Genomic DNA, 15,315 nt, shown 5'->3' with positions numbered 1-15,315 from the left:
CTTTTCACTTGCACTTCGATAAGTCTTGAGTATTGCGGCAAGGCTGGCGTGCATCCATTTACATACGCTGAGATCGACGATCGATAGCAGAGAACATATATAAATGCTCACTCCGACAGACTCTCACCCTCTCCACCTCTCGTCTAGCCATCATGTCACTCGACACCCAAGCAGCGTCCTCAGCCATAGTGGCACAGAAGGCATGGTGGAAGGAGGCTGTTGTCTATCAGATCTATCCTACGTCGTTCCTTGACTCGAACGGTGATGGACTGGGTGATTTGAACGGAATATACTCGAAGTTGGACTACTTGAAGGACCTGGGAGTCACCGTGCTTTGGTTATCGCCAATCTACAAATCGCCATTGGCAGACATGGGGTATGACATGTGCGTACAATTCCCAGTCTCTTATCGTTCTATAGCTTGTTGGTAAAGAGTTCATGGAGCTGATGCTTTCTGGGTCTTTGACTCTCTTTGTGTAGTGCGGATTATCGTAGCATAGATCCTCGCTACGGAACGCTTGATGATTGGGATAGGCTCATAAAAGGCGTTCACGATCGTGGCATGAAGCTGATGTATGTTGGAGACTGTTTCATTACGCTACGAGAAATTTCTAACTGGTTTATCCTTGTATAGGATGGACTTAGTCGTGAATCACACGTCGGATGAGGTAGGTCTAGCCACTCGAGACCATTTGTACCGGTGTACTTACTCATGTCTTCGTATAGCACGAATGGTTCGTACAATCCAAGTCTAGCAAATCGAACCCGAAGCGAGATTGGTACATCTGGCGTCCTCCGAAGTATGACGCTTCGGGGAATCGTCAGCCTCCTAATAACTGGAAGTCTATCTTCGAAGGTAGGCTGTCTTCATGTTCGGAACATCGTTGCGTGTGGCCGACTCTGGTTTTGACACTGGCTAAACAGGATCAGCCTGGGAATATGACGAGGCCACAGACGAATACTTCCTTCATCTTTTCCTCGACAAGCAACCGGACCTCAATTGGGACAATCCAGAAGTTTGCGATGCTGTGTTTGACCTCATGCACTTCTGGCTGAAGCGAGGATGCGATGGTTTCCGTGTATGGTCTATTCTTTCGTCGTCCTTAAATTCACACTTATAGACGAATACTCACTGCGTTTTGGCGACCGTAGATGGACGTGATAAACCTAATCTCAAAGGTTCCCGGTCTTACGGACGTACCCATCGCAGACCCCACCCAGACATACCAACTGGCCAGCAAGATGTACGCCAACGGGTAAGCTTCATATTTTGCCCAGTGTTGACGACGCCCTCCAGTTCTCACGCGCCCTGTTCCTTAGCCCCAAAGTCCACGAATATATCCGCGAAATGAACACTCGTGTTCTTTCACGTACGTCCTCCGTCGCATGGTCTTTTACTTGTACTCACCCAGCCTTCCAGAATACGACATCATAACTGTCGGCGAAGCACCCTTCACCTATGACCCCTCAGGTCTTGCCGACTTCGTCCTCCCGGCCAACAAAGAGCTTAATATGGTTTTCTCCTTCGAGATCGTCGAAATAGACCAAGCGGATGAAGGTCCTGACCATGAACCTGGTTCCTCGACGCTCGTCTGGAGTCCATGGAAGCTGCCCAAAATGAAGACTATCGTCAACCGTTGGCAGACACTTCAAAGGGACCAGGGCTTTTGGAATTCGTAAGTCGTCATTCTTATCGCATACGTGCGAACTCATGCTCAGCTCGTTGCTCGTACATTCAGAGTGTTTATTGAGAATCACGACCAACCTCGCTCCGTCTCGCGATACGCAAATGATTCCGACGAGTGGCGCGCCACATCGGCCAAACTCCTCGCGGTGATGCAGACTACGCTCTCGGGTACATTGTACGTTTATCAGGGTGAAGAGATCGGGACGAAGAACGTTCCACTCGAGTGGCCCATCGAAGAATACAAGGACATCCAGACTCAGAATTACTGGAATCGGTGCGTCGTTTGATCTTCATTGCATCATGACCCTGTGGCACCGTTCAACACGGGTGGACGAGACGCGGCTTTTCCAGGTAAGCCATAGACGAGATTTGTTAACTTTCCAGCCAGTGTACTCGCTGAGAGGAAGAAAGAGGCGGGTGATAACGGTAAAGAGGTCGACATGTCCGACGTGAAATATGGCTGTCAACGCAAAGCGAGGGACAATGCTCGTACACCCATTCAGGTACTGTCATACCATTTTCACTCTTAATATCTATTGCCAAATGCTTATGTTCGCGATTGTCAGTGGAATGCGTCGAAGCATGGTGGATTCACCACTGGAACACCGTGGATGCGCGTGAACGATGACTATCCGGAATGGAACGTTGAGGCCCAACTCTCTGATCCGGGCAGCGTGCGCAACTTCTGGAAGGAAGCTCTGCGAGTGCGAAAGGCGAACGATATATTGGTGAGCACTCTCTGACCATCTGATTTCCTGCAATTATTGTGATTAACAGTTCGAAAGGTTTACGGAGAGTTCAAACTATATCTTCCCGACCACGAGCAATTGTTCGTCTATACGCGGACGTTCGAGGAGAAGACTGTCCTTGTGGTCTTGAACTTCAGCACGGACGAGGCTACGTTCAAGTTGAAGGATGCCGGCGCGGAGAAGATGGTAGGTGCCAGTACGATCTTGGGCAATTACCCTGGTAGCGTGAACACCACGGCGGAAGAAGAAATCAAGTTGAAGGGGTACGAAGGGCTAGTATTCATCAAGTAGCATCTTGTATTCTGTCTCTCTTCACCTCTGCACCTGTACAATACGTAGATCTTGTAAGACCAAATCTGTATTGAACGTAGACATCATTCCCTATGAAGAATCTGTTCCTGCTCGAGCAAGCTGAAACGCGTCAATAGGCATGGCGTTCGTGAAATCGTGGTTATGTTTACATCACGGTGCTGATAGGTATACAGTCGAGGCCGTCCATAACGGATAATCCATACATTATCTACATTCCTCGTCCAAGCCGTCCAAAGCAGCAAGGTATTTCATTCCAGACTTCTCCTCCTACACATACCATCCATGTTACTCCAGGTCAATCAAAACATCCTCACCTCCGGCTCAGGCTGCCTCGCCTTCCTCTTCATCTCCTCCACTATTCCTTCACCATGCAGCTCCGCCTTCTCCTTTCCGATCTCTTTATCATGCCGCCTCTTCACAATTCGAAGTTTCCAGAGGCTATAGAACGCGACGAGGATGCCGTTGGCGAGAGTGGTGACGCCTGTGACGACGATGGTGGTCTCGCTTGTAGCGGTGAAGCGGCCAGATTGAGCGCCGTAGACACTGGCGATTGTTGTGAGGATGCCGGCTAGGCCGTTGAGAAGGCCAGGACTAGGAGAGGGTGCGATGAGTTTCGAGCGATGAAGTTGAGGAAGAAAGACGAGAGGACGTAGAGTTGAAGGGAAGGGATCTCGCTTCATTGTTGTTTTTCAGTAGAAGCCACTATCTGGTTACAGCCTAGATAGGCGACATCGCAGTATTCATACCCCTGTACGTTTCAAAGCGTACAAATGCAACAATACGACCAGCAGCTAATCCAACTTGGATCGATACCACAAGGAAACGTACGCACAGAAAGATCCTACACGATTCGAACAACTGTGCTCAGCGTGGAGAGATGGCTTGATAGAAGCACGAAGTACTCGCCTTTGCAGAAGCCACACATAATTCGCACTCCACCTCCACCACAACCAGATCATACCGATCGCCCCGGTCGCACAGCAAACATACGCAATGACGAACCTGGAAATCTCAAGCATCAATATAGACATCAAGCTACAGCGTTCAACGGCCTCGTAGAGAAAGAAGATAACACACAGTGGAATATTTTGAACCGCATGCAGCGCCAGATTCTCAACACTGTTTCCGGCCTGTATTTGTTCCAGACTATTGAACGTTCCCGGGAGAATGACGAAGCCGGCAAGTAAGATCCAAGTGAAGAAGCTGGCCATCATATTGTGTCCTCGAGGGACGGCGTCAAGAGCTAGGAGCATGTTCATGTACTGCGTTTGGACACTCGTCGTACGTGAAGGTCCGTCAGGTCTCGACAGGTTGGATGGCCCAATCGAAGTACCCCCAGAAGCAGCTCTGGCCATGGAATGTGGATAGATTCGACCACTGCTGTCCATTCGCTGTGCTATGACCGATGGACGAGGTGCGTAGGCAGAGGGCGGTAGTGAGGCGACATGTTTAACAGATGGGCGATGGCCTGGCGATGACATGACGGTCACGAAGAACACAGCGATGAGAAGCTCGGTGTGCTAGTGGTGGGATCACAGGAATCAGCTGGGAAGAGTTGCTGGCTTTCTATAACGCGGGGAAGCGTCGGAATTCCGGCTGAAATCGCGTTTGGACGCAGCAGCTTTATAATAGTAAGGATCTGCTTCAACTGAGAGGACTCAGGAGTGCTATCGATGTTGGCAAAAGTAATTATTAGGTGAAGATGGACATCCCGGCGTAGGTCATGAGACGAACAAGAAGAAAGTACGCTCAAAGCTGAAAAAGTGCTTCTCTGACCTTGGGGTTGCAGTCTTCATGACATCATGGGTACAACACGCTCAGGCATGCCCTCCTACAACATCCGAGAAGCCACGCTTTCGTAGGGAGTCGGTACGGAAACTTTGCCAATTTGATATGGCAGCGCGTCGAAGATAAAGAGACCAGGATATTCGTGAGTGTCAAAATCCATCACGGTGTACCGAACAAGTTCGATGACGTGGTAGGTTTTGAAGCTTAATTTGCTTCCGCTTTGACGCCACATGGGCGCCACGTGGAGTCGTTGCTGGCAATCCGGAATACTTACCATCATCGCTGCTTCCCGTCGTTCTCTCTGAATGGCGAGTACAAGGCATGGCCGACGCTCGAAATAACAAGGTCGTAGATCGAACAGTAACCAGGAGAATTTATATCCGGAGTCCGGACATCGAAAGTTTTGGCATAACCGGGATCTCCCGGTAGGGCCACTGTAATTGTGGCGCCTGCTACTTCCTCGTCGGATCTGCAACATTAATGGTATTCCTCTACCCGCCTTGAGTAGGGCAACAGGACCGCCAACACCACAACCCATAATCAGGTTCAATCCACCGGGTATATCGAGAGGATACCCCGTGGAGAGACACTGTTTTCGAGTATCAACGAGTTGCTATAGCTCGGCTCCAGAGGATTGTCAAGTCAATCAAAAGAGAATTGTGAAAATCCAGGGACCAAATGTATATACGTATGTATTGTGCGAGATATTATTCGACGTCGGCTTTATTCATCCTTCCTAACCACATACTACAATCCAAACCAATTCATCTCTATCCGTCCACCTCAAGCCGCCGGCGCACCCTTCGACTCTGACCACGGTCCAGCATCGCTCAAACTGCACCCACCAGGGCACTGGCAAGTACCCCCAAATTCCACAGGCAGGTTCTCCTTCGGGATCTGTGCCAACAACTTGTCCTTGTACCCGCTGCCCAAGATATCGATCTTCGCCACCGTCACCTCGTCCAACCACGGCTTGATCACGGCCCAGACCGCGCTGAACGCCCACGGTGCATTGATGATGTAGAACTTGCCCATCGTCTCCGGGTAGCGCTCCTGGCCGATGCTGGAGGCCTGCATGACGTAGTCCTTGACACGGTAGAAGTTCGACATGGAGACGTTGTAGAGGTCTAGGATCGTGCAGGAGGTTTCGACGGGGTGGCCGATGGCAGCGGAGCAGGCGGGCAGACGCTCGGTGAGGAATTTCTCGTATTCGAAGACGAGGCGTTGGAGTTGACGTTCTTGGGTGGTGAGCGCATAAAGGGCCTTGATGTCGAGCTTTCCGAGACGTTCGATGTAGATCGGGCGGCCATCCTGAGGGTGCAGCGATTAGACTGGGCAAGGCAAAGAGAAACACAAAGAGCGAGAAACAAACCTTGTCCATCTTGTGATAGTATTGGGGGTAATACTTGTCGACCTCCTCTTTCTCCTTGAAGTCAAAGTTGCTGTGGATGGATTAGTACCTCGGTAGCAGTCCATCCAAAAAGATGGAGAACGCACCTGGTGATATCATCTACACCAAAGTCTTTCCTCCACTGTTCGGCAGCAAGGAGCATGGCCTTGGCTTTTGGTAGGTCGAATTTTCGTGCACGGAGGAACCTAAAAATAGAACACAAGTCAGACCCGAGGCTCGACGTTCAAACCGCCCATCATAACATAGATAGCAGAATGGAATCGTATGCGCAATCAACATAAAAGAATAAAATGAACAAATCTGGAATTGATCCATGCAAGTCGACCTGACGCGATGATAAGAGACCGTGACCATTACACACCTTAGAAGGTAAGCATCGTCCATCCTCTCCGGCACAAACTTGCCCTCCGCCTCCAACTCTTTCTTGAGGGTATCGAGAGCATGTTGCTGGGGGACCGTAAGATTTCCGAGACGACCCGGAAGAGGCTTATAGTTGGGATCGGTGATACCAGCGGGCAACTGGGATGCGCTGGCGGGAGCGTTGGCAGGTTCGGCGGCAGACATACTTCGTCTGTGGAAAAGATGTCACGGGGGATGTGCGGTAAGAGAAAGATGGCGTGCAGTACCGGTTAGGTCTAGTGAAGAGAGGCGTTGTCGAAGAGTTTGAGGGTGGAGACCGTGAGGCGGCAAAGGAGGATTAGGGACGATCGCAACACGCGACGGAAGAGGGTGTAAAGATCAGGTCAACGTCGCGAATAGTAATACGTCCTAGATCGCGCCACAATTGTGTCAGTATATGAGAAAGAAATGCATGTTATAGACACGCGAATGAAAGACGTACTGTGGATGATGGCGGCAGCAGAAAGAAAAGTACTGAACCCACAGCCCCCGTAACGAAATCAATATAGCACCGGTTTCCTTTCTGGGACAATGTCATCATCGAGGAGCCACTAGTCTTGTACTGTCGGAGGGGTTGATACCGTAGGTCGAGGTTCGGCGTTACGAGCCACGTTTTCGCCATGTGGAGGCGGGCAAACCAATCAGCGCGCGTCCCACCAACCCAATTTGATTTTCGCTCTCTCGTGTTCCTGATATGGCACTCAAATATATATCTATATTTCTTTTCAGGCTTCCTCTGCCTGATTGTTGGGGAGGAAAAAGGCTATGAGTGTTTCTACTATGGCCTAATTGCTTATAGAACCTTTCTATGCAGGGTGTCTTCAACGGGCACCAGTGAAATGGGAGAATCTGGAGATTGTGCAGCCCACAACAAGTATTGTATTGTTTGGTAGCTAAAAAATCTCTCAGAAATCTTAGATGACAGTGATACATGATCATCCTCGGTCATAAATAAGCTTTATCTGAGGACAAGAGTCGACAGAACTGGTGTAACCGCTACAGCCGGCATCTCCTGCCGAATTTCATTTTGCGGCGTTAACACCGATATTGGTTCTCGAAGGTCGACCTACGGTCTCGGGGGCGCGTTCCGTAGCAGACCTTGACACGTTGAACGCCCTATCTTCAACACCAAGGTCTGCCTGTGGGAGACTAGGAGCCACGGCGTTGGCCAAGTGTTGGCGGCAACCGTGCCTATTTCGTCGACACCTTTCTCGTTCCTTCCAGGGCCACTTCGAAGTTCGTCGATCCTCGGTACCTCTTTGTTCTTTCTCCCATTTAGCTGTTTCTTCCCGCAAGACCAAACAACGTATGTGTGCATTTTGACTCATACATTTTTTTCAAGTCCTCTCCGAGAGGAAGTTAGACCGATAAACCGACTATTTGTTCAATGCTTAGACTTCAAGCTCAATGGTATCAACATTATCACATCCCCGGTCATGTCGACCAGCGCAAACCAGGCATCCCTACAACGGTTCAGGCCAGAAGAGAGAAAAGTAAAGTTGGAAAGAGAAGGGAAAAAGCGAAGGAGTATTGGTACAATCAGTCACAACAAAACAAAGACCCAACAGATTGTGGTCCAAATAGGTGCACAAACAAGCCCGTAGGCAACCATGTGTCCGTGGCTTATGGTACACTCGCAGAGCATACTTCGGTCTCATACAGTCCCACCTGCCTTCTTGACGCCATCGATGTCCATCACTCCCGAGTAATCGGAGTGTCCGAGTCTCATGTCGTCCGACCAAGCTGCGTCACTCCTGTGCATTGCTCCCTGACTATTGTCCGAACTGTGCGCCAAGGTGCGGCTGTCTCCAAGATGGGAGAGTGTGATCAGCCCGCTACTAGGTATAAGGTCTTGCCGTATGTTACCGCGAGTATTTAACCTAGACCGTGACGAATCTGTCAGGACAGAGGTGTATAGAAGAGTACGCATGTGCAGTTGACGAACGTTGAGATGAAGGAGCAAGTATACACTGGAGTAGACTAGTGAGCATAGTGACGCAGGTTATCGAGAGGATAGCACATACCGCGAGGGAGCATGAAAAAGAAAGGTATAAAGGCCAGAGAGTCACTTGCTGCGACGATATACTGTTCAAAAGAAAGACGGTGTTATATACTGTACCCCCCAGATGAGCGTCATGGAATTACCGTGATTAAACATGCGATGCCACACACGCTGCGAACGGGTAATCAGGATGCATGAAAGGGAGGGTTGATCAAGCATACACACGTTGTAAGAAGACCTAAAGAATGCGAAATATCGGTTCAGTACTCGACCCCGAAGGCGTACCCGCGCAGAACCTACAAGTATTCAAGGCGTATGTGATGAGGCGAGTGATAACCTGGTTCGTCCTATAGTAGGGATAGAGATACAGCAGTAGCCATCTACATTTAGGATATCATTAACTCGATATACATGTATATAACGAACCTTGAGAATAGGGTCTTGCTCCTTCGTAAGTAGAACATCATTGATCCCGCAATAAGTACGTCACAGGCAGCATTGAGGGATAAGGCACTTGTGGACCATGCCTATTGAGAAGTGTCACGGTCAGAGAACCTTTATTTGGGCATGATGCGAAGAGGGAGTTGAAGACAGGAATCTACTTCGATTTGTCCAGCATTGGTGAATAACTTGAGTTGAAACCTGCGACCAAGAAAGTGCGTTGAGCGTCATGTTCGAAAAAAGTACGGACATTACAAAGAAACCACTGACGCCCTGATGGCATACACTAGGACCATCGAGAATTGCTAAGTGTTTTAACATGAGGCATGGTTCGATAGGCTCACTTATTGAACACGCTGCAATGAAAAGTTTTCTGAGAATTAAACTGACAACATGGAAGGGAACAACTCACGCAGCTGGGCTATGGAGAAAGCGAACTTCAAGAGAAAGTATATGATCATTAACAGAGGCACGAGGTAGTAAAAGCGTACATACGATGGCACAGGGGATCCAGAGACGTTTCTTACTAACTGAATCATAATCCACAGGAAATCAGAGGCAGATAAAGGCAGAAGTGTAGAATACATACTATGGTATATTCTCCAGGCAAAGAATCTGAAACAATCGGTCTAGGATTGAGAAAGACTGCGACTTGAAGAGAGACTCAACGAAAATGAGTACTCACAGCTGAATAATCACGCTCAGTAGATGCTGGATCATATTTAGTATGGGATTAGGAGTACAAGGACAGTATTACGATGAGCTCACCGCTAAGGGTACTTGTACCTAGATTAAACGATGTTAGACATACACCCCCGAGGATTGTTTGGTGCGGAACATACCAGAACACTCCTGAAACAGGTAAAGGATAAGGTACACCATCCTCCAGAATCGAATCGAACGGTATGGCTTACCAGTGGGCAAATAGTAGGACCTTATAGTCCCCGAAGTTCGTTACGGTATAGTGGTACATGAACACACAAATAAAAGCAAGATGTAGTGTATCCAGCGCGCTAGATATGCCATCCTGCGTTGAGAAGCGATACTGCAGAGAGATTGGCAGCACAACTCACAGGAGGGAACCGACCTGTAAAAAAAGCACCTTTTGGTCAGTACTGTGAAAGTTGAGATATGAATGGCTCTTACCATTATTTTGAGCCTTAGGTTGTCACGTCCACAGTGTTGAGTGTAGTACATATAGGCTTGGAGACATGTTATGCCGAATACCCTGGAAATCGGGGAGTTATCATTCCGTGAGTGCTCCTTTAGTTATCGTGTAAATCGACATAAAACCGCATACACGCTCGAGAAAACGACCCCGATGAAACTGGCACCCAACGTGTCATTGAGTGGAATGAGGGAGGGCATGGTCACCGATTTCTCGTAATCACTCTGGATGTGTGGTTGCGCCGGTGAGGTAACGGAGTATCGATCTGTCCTCGTTGTTTACTTATACCGATGCGAGACGTTGAGCATATACAACAGTCGTGGGATTGCGTGAGATTCTCTCTACTGCTGCCAGGCTCACCCGACGTGATTTGAGCTTTGTCTAAGCTCCACGGAGACACGACGTTGCTTCGCGCCGGTACTGCTGGCAAAATATCCGTCTAATAGAGTGGCTCAGCGAGAGTATGAACGCGGAGAACGATTCTGTCACTGATGCAGAGAGTTGATTTCGCGCGTTCAAATCTCAACAGTTCACAACATCAGCTTCTTTGTCGATAAATAGATACGTCACCTGGTGTTTATATCGACCGGGAAATACTACAGTCAAGCTGGCGCCTCAATCGCCACATGTGGCAGGCTCACGAGTCTTGATCTTGAAGTACAGTAGATGAAGAAGCATTGATAGAAAATAGCTGATCGCCCTCATTGTCATTCACTGTTACGCAAGTTCAAACGTATCAGATTCTGATGATGATGGGTTTCAGCGGGCAAAAGGGGGACGAACTGACCTTTTGTGGGATTATTGTCCATGAATTGAGCGGTGCGTTCCTATCGTATCTCGACCCAGAGTATAACAGAGCAAGAACCGAGGACAGAGAAGAGGACACGTACCGCGAGTAACAACACAACACAGGATCCTCTACCGAATCACCATTAAATTCTACCGCCACAGAACACATAAGTATTGCCTTTGTCCGAACGAGTTCGGAGCGTGCAGAATAGTATTGTTCTTATTTCTGCTCGTACAGAAAACTGGATCCGGCGCTATGCAAAGAGCTAGTGCCGTTGTGACGGGCCGACCAGCCTCTGAGTCGTATCAGAGCTCGGCGGTGCAACGTGAGAAGGTCGGGGAAAGTAGAACCTACTTACAATGTTGATGAAAGACGGTTGTATTGCCAGTTTCTCTAACATTAACGGCATTATAAGCACCCATCAGAAATGTTCTGAGAATAACTCACCCGAGAGTAGTGTTACACCGAGCGATGATCACTGGCAAGATTCCACCAGGCAGTGGCCCGTGGATGATGGCTCTGTTCAACGGTCTTTTTGAGCCGTCTCCAATCGTAGGGTGAATCATCACAGAGATAGCGACGGGAGATTTTAGAACGCCGGAAAGTTGAAAAGAAACGTAGCAGTTCACTGCTCCTCGATTCTGAGTCCAAGTTTGGCTGGCAACGCGACAGGCGTTCAAGAATCAAGGTGCTCAGGCACTGATAATGGAGTAGAAGAGACAAAGGGCAAGCAGAAGACCTAAACCACATAACCTATAAACAATAATAAATCGATACAACCTCAGGGGAACGCCTGATGACTGGAAATGCGAGTCAGACTGACAACGAGCTGGCAGTCAGAAGGTTTTCTCGGGCTGAGCCGGCATTTTCCGAACCAGCCCGAGCGTGAACGACACCGGCGACTCGTTCTGTCCTTGAAGCTACAGACAGTACAACCCCTTGTCGTTAGAATTATTGTTGACTGCGTTTCCACAGCCTAATATTGATAAAATAAGACATTTACGCCTTGAGACCTGTGCTGACGTCCTCCGAGTTTTTTTGTCGCCCTCTCAGGCTCTCTGCCCACTTCCTTCGTCAGTCACCTCAGTTCCTGCTCCCCGCGGCTCTCGGGACAGATACCTCAGCCCAACGCTAACACCGGTGTAAGGAGAGACACGGGCACCTGGTCTTTCTGCTCTAATTATTGGAGCGATATCTGATTGTTTTGCGTAAGTTGAGCCGGGTCCTCAACATAGGTAAGTCAGCATTCTCCGTTTGGACGCGCGAAATACGGAATAGCCTTGATCGTCACGGCTGAAGCGGTTGATTGTTTTCCGTTCTATTTCAATGAGTGATGGATCTTACCATGTAAATTAATTAGCCCCGGGCTGAGCGCTGAAGTTGGAGCCTCGAAGTCTCGTCGGCCCTACGGCACAATGATCGCTCTGGTCAAACTTTGGCGGAGCCGGGTGAGTGTGAGTATATTGACTGCTCTCCATGTGGTATACACAGTGTAGAAGGCCTCGATGCTTCATATCATTCTATTCAGTAAGCAATGGTGGCGCTGGTTCACCGACATCGAAAGAGTAACCACGAAAGTACATGATCTAAATGTTTCAAGGCAAAGCCTCCTTGTCTTCAGGGGTAGCAGCGTTACCTGCTTCGTTCTCATGTTCTTTCTGCTCTACCTCCATCCCCACGATAGCCAGCGCTAACACAGCTTTCTTAGCCTCCGCCTCGTCCCTCTCCCTTCGAGCCTGTTTCCCTTTAAAGAAAATTGAGAATGGGACGACGCTGGCGACGACTGCAGCTTGGAAGATCAGAGCATGCTTCATGTTGAGAGGTGGCATGGTTGATGTTGGAGCTCGAAGCGCGGATTCAACTGTGGAATTGACAGATTGCCTGTAAGCCCATGATTTTACGACTGCGTAGAATCTGCTTATACGCACCAAGAATGAAGATACATGTAAACAAATTCCCACTAAACACGGAGATGCGCGAGGACAACATGAGCTGATGAACGTGCGCAGGCAGCAAGGCGCATACTCACAAAAGCCACAAGAAGGCGCTTGAACTTTCAGCGTTCCTCGTTAGCTCTACTGCGAGCTCGAGAGTTATCGGCAACAGCGTGACAGATATGGAGCCAATGACGGCCATCAAAGGAAACAAAGCCCCTATGTTATGAGGTTTCACTTGCGTACCACTGTCAGTTCACTCGCCGAATGGCATAGCAAACACTGACATACCGGCGAAGATGAGCCCAATCCAAGCGCCAGCTACAAGTGGACAAGAAATTTGGATGGAAAGACCAAGATGGCGGGTGAAGATACGGTCGTATAGAGGGGCGGATGCAAGTGAGGCAATAATTCCAGACCCTAAAAGAGTGGCTCCTAAAGCGCCGGATATGAGCGAAGAGTATCCGACCGGCGCAAGAAACTGATTGGACAGAATTGAAAATGTGTTGGTACTATGTTTCCCGCCAACACTGTATGAGTCCACAGAGTAAAGGAGATGGATAGTAAAGAGGTACGTACACGCCGACAAAGGCTCCGAATATGAGCAGCAAGCTGAGAAAGTCTCTCCGTTCGCTGATGGACATGGAAGTCCTTGATGGGTCGTGTTTGACCAAGGAGCGAGCAAATGAGAATATAGATTCGTTAGATTGCTGAGACACGGAAGCCGCATAAGCTGTAGTCGAAGGTCAGTGATTATTTGCAGTCGCAGTGGAGAGCGGCATACTTGGAGGTGTAGGTGGGCTGTTACCAACGGCGAGGGCCAGAGGAGAGGCGACCGTGGATATGATAGTCAATATCATTATCTACAAAAGTTCAGAGTACATACATCAGTTTGACCCGGGATAACATTCAAAGAGCATAGGGCCACGTACTGATGTTCGCGGATCCTTAGCTATCGGGGAGAGAAGCTGTCCTAGTACACCAGAAAGGGGGTTTGCTGAAACAACCAAGATGAGCACCATATGAGAGGGTATGAAGATGGGATGGTATCACCTAGGCTGAGGATGGCGGTTGACATGGTCCTTCCGCCGCTGTCGAACCAGGTTTCCGAGTATTTCGTACCCAATACCTGATAGATCGTTTGTGGTACCGCAGAGATAGTCTGCCCTGTAGTCAGTGAGAAAGTCACTAATGATGCAAATAATCATACCTGTCCAATGATAAGAAGCGCATAGGATCCTTGCTTAGAAGATGTTTTTGTTCCAGCATATCGAAGCCACGCTGAAAAAAGAAGTCCCAATGCCCCAACATCGCACTTCCCGGGATGAAAGAACCAGTAAGTCGAAGTAATGAAATAAAATTCAATAAGACTCACACAGCGTCGGATTCCATATCTTTGAACCATCATCGGGACAGCGACGGTGAAGGGAATGTGCAGCCAGGCTATGATGTTGCTCAACCAATTGATTTGGTCTAGCGTGAACCCAAAGTCTTGAGATACTATACAAGTATGATTCAACCTAAGACCTCAGAGAGACATGTTCAAGTTGAGACACATACCATCATTAGCGATGGGGCCCAGCCATGACCAAGCCATCTGCGATGTAAGCGACAGGACAAACTACCAAGACCAGGGTCATCAGCTACTATGATGGATGGAAAAAGACAAGGAATAGACGTACGATGCCAAAGAGACCGGCAAAGCGTGTTTTGTACAACTTGTATTCTATTGCTCCAGCGTCCATCGTTCTCGAAAATCGGTGGCAGAGGGTGAACAGGGCTAGGAAACGCAATCTGTTCGAGACAACACCCAGAAGATTAGAGACGTCTGACCGGCGCCTCGAAATGCAGGTCCTGAGAATCGTCCCACAGTGCGAAGTAGATAAATAACCTATGAAAAGATCATCGGAGAACGGTTGATCAAGGAAGTCTCGGACAACAGCAGCCCGTAGGCGCCAGTGATCGCGATAACTGCCATTTTCAGAAGTCCAGTCATTTTGTTCCTCGGACTGCTTCTCATAGTACTGACGATGCATCGCGAGGCGGTTGATATGGTCAACCTCTACGACATAAAGTGACGAGAAGCCGGGCCGAACAACGCCAACTTTCTACAGAGCTGAGAGCTCAACCAATTTCATTCGTATACAATATCTTGAGAAAAGCGACAGATATAGATGTGGCGCACATGGCGCACCCGGAAGTAGAAGCCCGTAAAGCCCATGTCAAGGGGCCCCAATACTCCCCTTGACGGGTGAAATAGATATCAATCGACAGGGTTCAGTAACAGTGATGTTACTGAATAGATAGTCCATGCATCATCACCAAGCCAAGCTGTACGAAAAGACTACGATTAGTGGTGGCGGAAAGAGGCGGGAAGGAGGCTAGAGAGAGATGATGAAGAGAAATATGGAGTGGTGTACATTTGAAGTATAACGAGTTGACAACGAGGGTCGAATTGTGAGTTACTCGTGCAGGTTCAATCGGAGCTTCGGATTCTTCCGGCGCCGAGGGAAAATCATGGAGCTTAAAGTTCAGCTACTTCGCTCGAATTTGGCTCACTCGTATCGTCTTGTTGATACCACAACAGTTCTAGGTGATGCGGAACTGAAATATTCGTGAGCATGGCTACATGGA

The 15,315-nt window shown here is 48.8% G+C and overlaps 5 protein-coding genes across 5 annotated transcripts; 1 reads left to right on the top strand and 4 right to left on the bottom strand.

Moving 5' to 3' along the window:
* Positions 1-152: 152 nt before the first annotated feature.
* STEHIDRAFT_133084 (alpha amylase) lies at positions 153-2,727 on the top strand (the record flags this gene model as incomplete). The annotated part of the gene is made up of 12 exons (XM_007307055.1): positions 153-385; positions 481-573; positions 635-668; positions 727-856; positions 925-1,079; positions 1,153-1,256; positions 1,321-1,370; positions 1,421-1,676; positions 1,740-1,961; positions 2,076-2,190; positions 2,254-2,415; positions 2,473-2,727. The coding sequence occupies 12 exons, from the start codon at positions 153-155 to the stop codon at positions 2,725-2,727; spliced, it is 1,809 nt and encodes a 602-aa protein (XP_007307117.1).
* A 128-nt stretch (positions 2,728-2,855) lies between these two features.
* On the bottom strand, positions 2,856-4,272 carry STEHIDRAFT_123569 (uncharacterized protein). The gene is made up of 4 exons (XM_007307054.1): positions 3,826-4,272; positions 3,655-3,750; positions 3,581-3,589; positions 2,856-3,339 (listed from the first exon to the last, which is right to left on the bottom strand). Exons 1-4 carry the CDS (start codon positions 4,227-4,229, stop codon positions 3,048-3,050), a joined length of 801 nt encoding a protein of 266 aa, XP_007307116.1. The 5' UTR covers positions 4,230-4,272; the 3' UTR covers positions 2,856-3,047.
* Positions 4,273-5,319: 1,047 nt separating this feature from the next.
* On the bottom strand, positions 5,320-6,511 carry STEHIDRAFT_133082 (uncharacterized protein; the record flags this gene model as incomplete). The annotated part of the gene is made up of 4 exons (XM_007307053.1): positions 5,320-5,847; positions 5,909-5,978; positions 6,034-6,132; positions 6,309-6,511. 4 exons carry the CDS (start codon positions 6,509-6,511, stop codon positions 5,320-5,322), a joined length of 900 nt encoding a protein of 299 aa, XP_007307115.1.
* Positions 6,512-7,850: 1,339 nt separating this feature from the next.
* STEHIDRAFT_170439 (uncharacterized protein) lies at positions 7,851-10,157 on the bottom strand (the record flags this gene model as incomplete). Its single annotated transcript, XM_007307052.1, has 16 exons — positions 7,851-8,226; positions 8,292-8,316; positions 8,371-8,431; positions 8,492-8,519; positions 8,574-8,586; positions 8,649-8,695; positions 8,775-8,875; positions 9,285-9,319; positions 9,379-9,404; positions 9,475-9,500; positions 9,558-9,575; positions 9,632-9,641; positions 9,704-9,802; positions 9,863-9,876; positions 9,936-10,017; positions 10,090-10,157. 16 exons carry the CDS (start codon positions 10,155-10,157, stop codon positions 8,001-8,003), a joined length of 879 nt encoding a protein of 292 aa, XP_007307114.1. The 3' UTR covers positions 7,851-8,000.
* A 2,185-nt stretch (positions 10,158-12,342) lies between these two features.
* STEHIDRAFT_61743 (MFS general substrate transporter) lies at positions 12,343-14,426 on the bottom strand (the record flags this gene model as incomplete). Its single annotated transcript, XM_007306683.1, has 12 exons — positions 12,343-12,608; positions 12,676-12,707; positions 12,777-12,918; positions 12,973-13,193; positions 13,261-13,414; positions 13,466-13,544; positions 13,614-13,678; positions 13,735-13,843; positions 13,892-13,996; positions 14,057-14,181; positions 14,242-14,302; positions 14,364-14,426. 12 exons carry the CDS (start codon positions 14,424-14,426, stop codon positions 12,343-12,345), a joined length of 1,422 nt encoding a protein of 473 aa, XP_007306745.1.
* Between the last annotated feature and the right edge of the window lie 889 nt (positions 14,427-15,315).

The sequence above is a fragment of the Stereum hirsutum genome, assembly GCF_000264905.1.
Source record: "Stereum hirsutum FP-91666 SS1 unplaced genomic scaffold STEHIscaffold_12, whole genome shotgun sequence".
NCBI classification, from domain to species: Eukaryota; Fungi; Basidiomycota; class Agaricomycetes; order Russulales; family Stereaceae; genus Stereum; species Stereum hirsutum.
The sequence above is the reverse complement of the archived record's forward strand: the minus strand, read 5'-3'. Positions and strand labels throughout refer to the sequence as shown.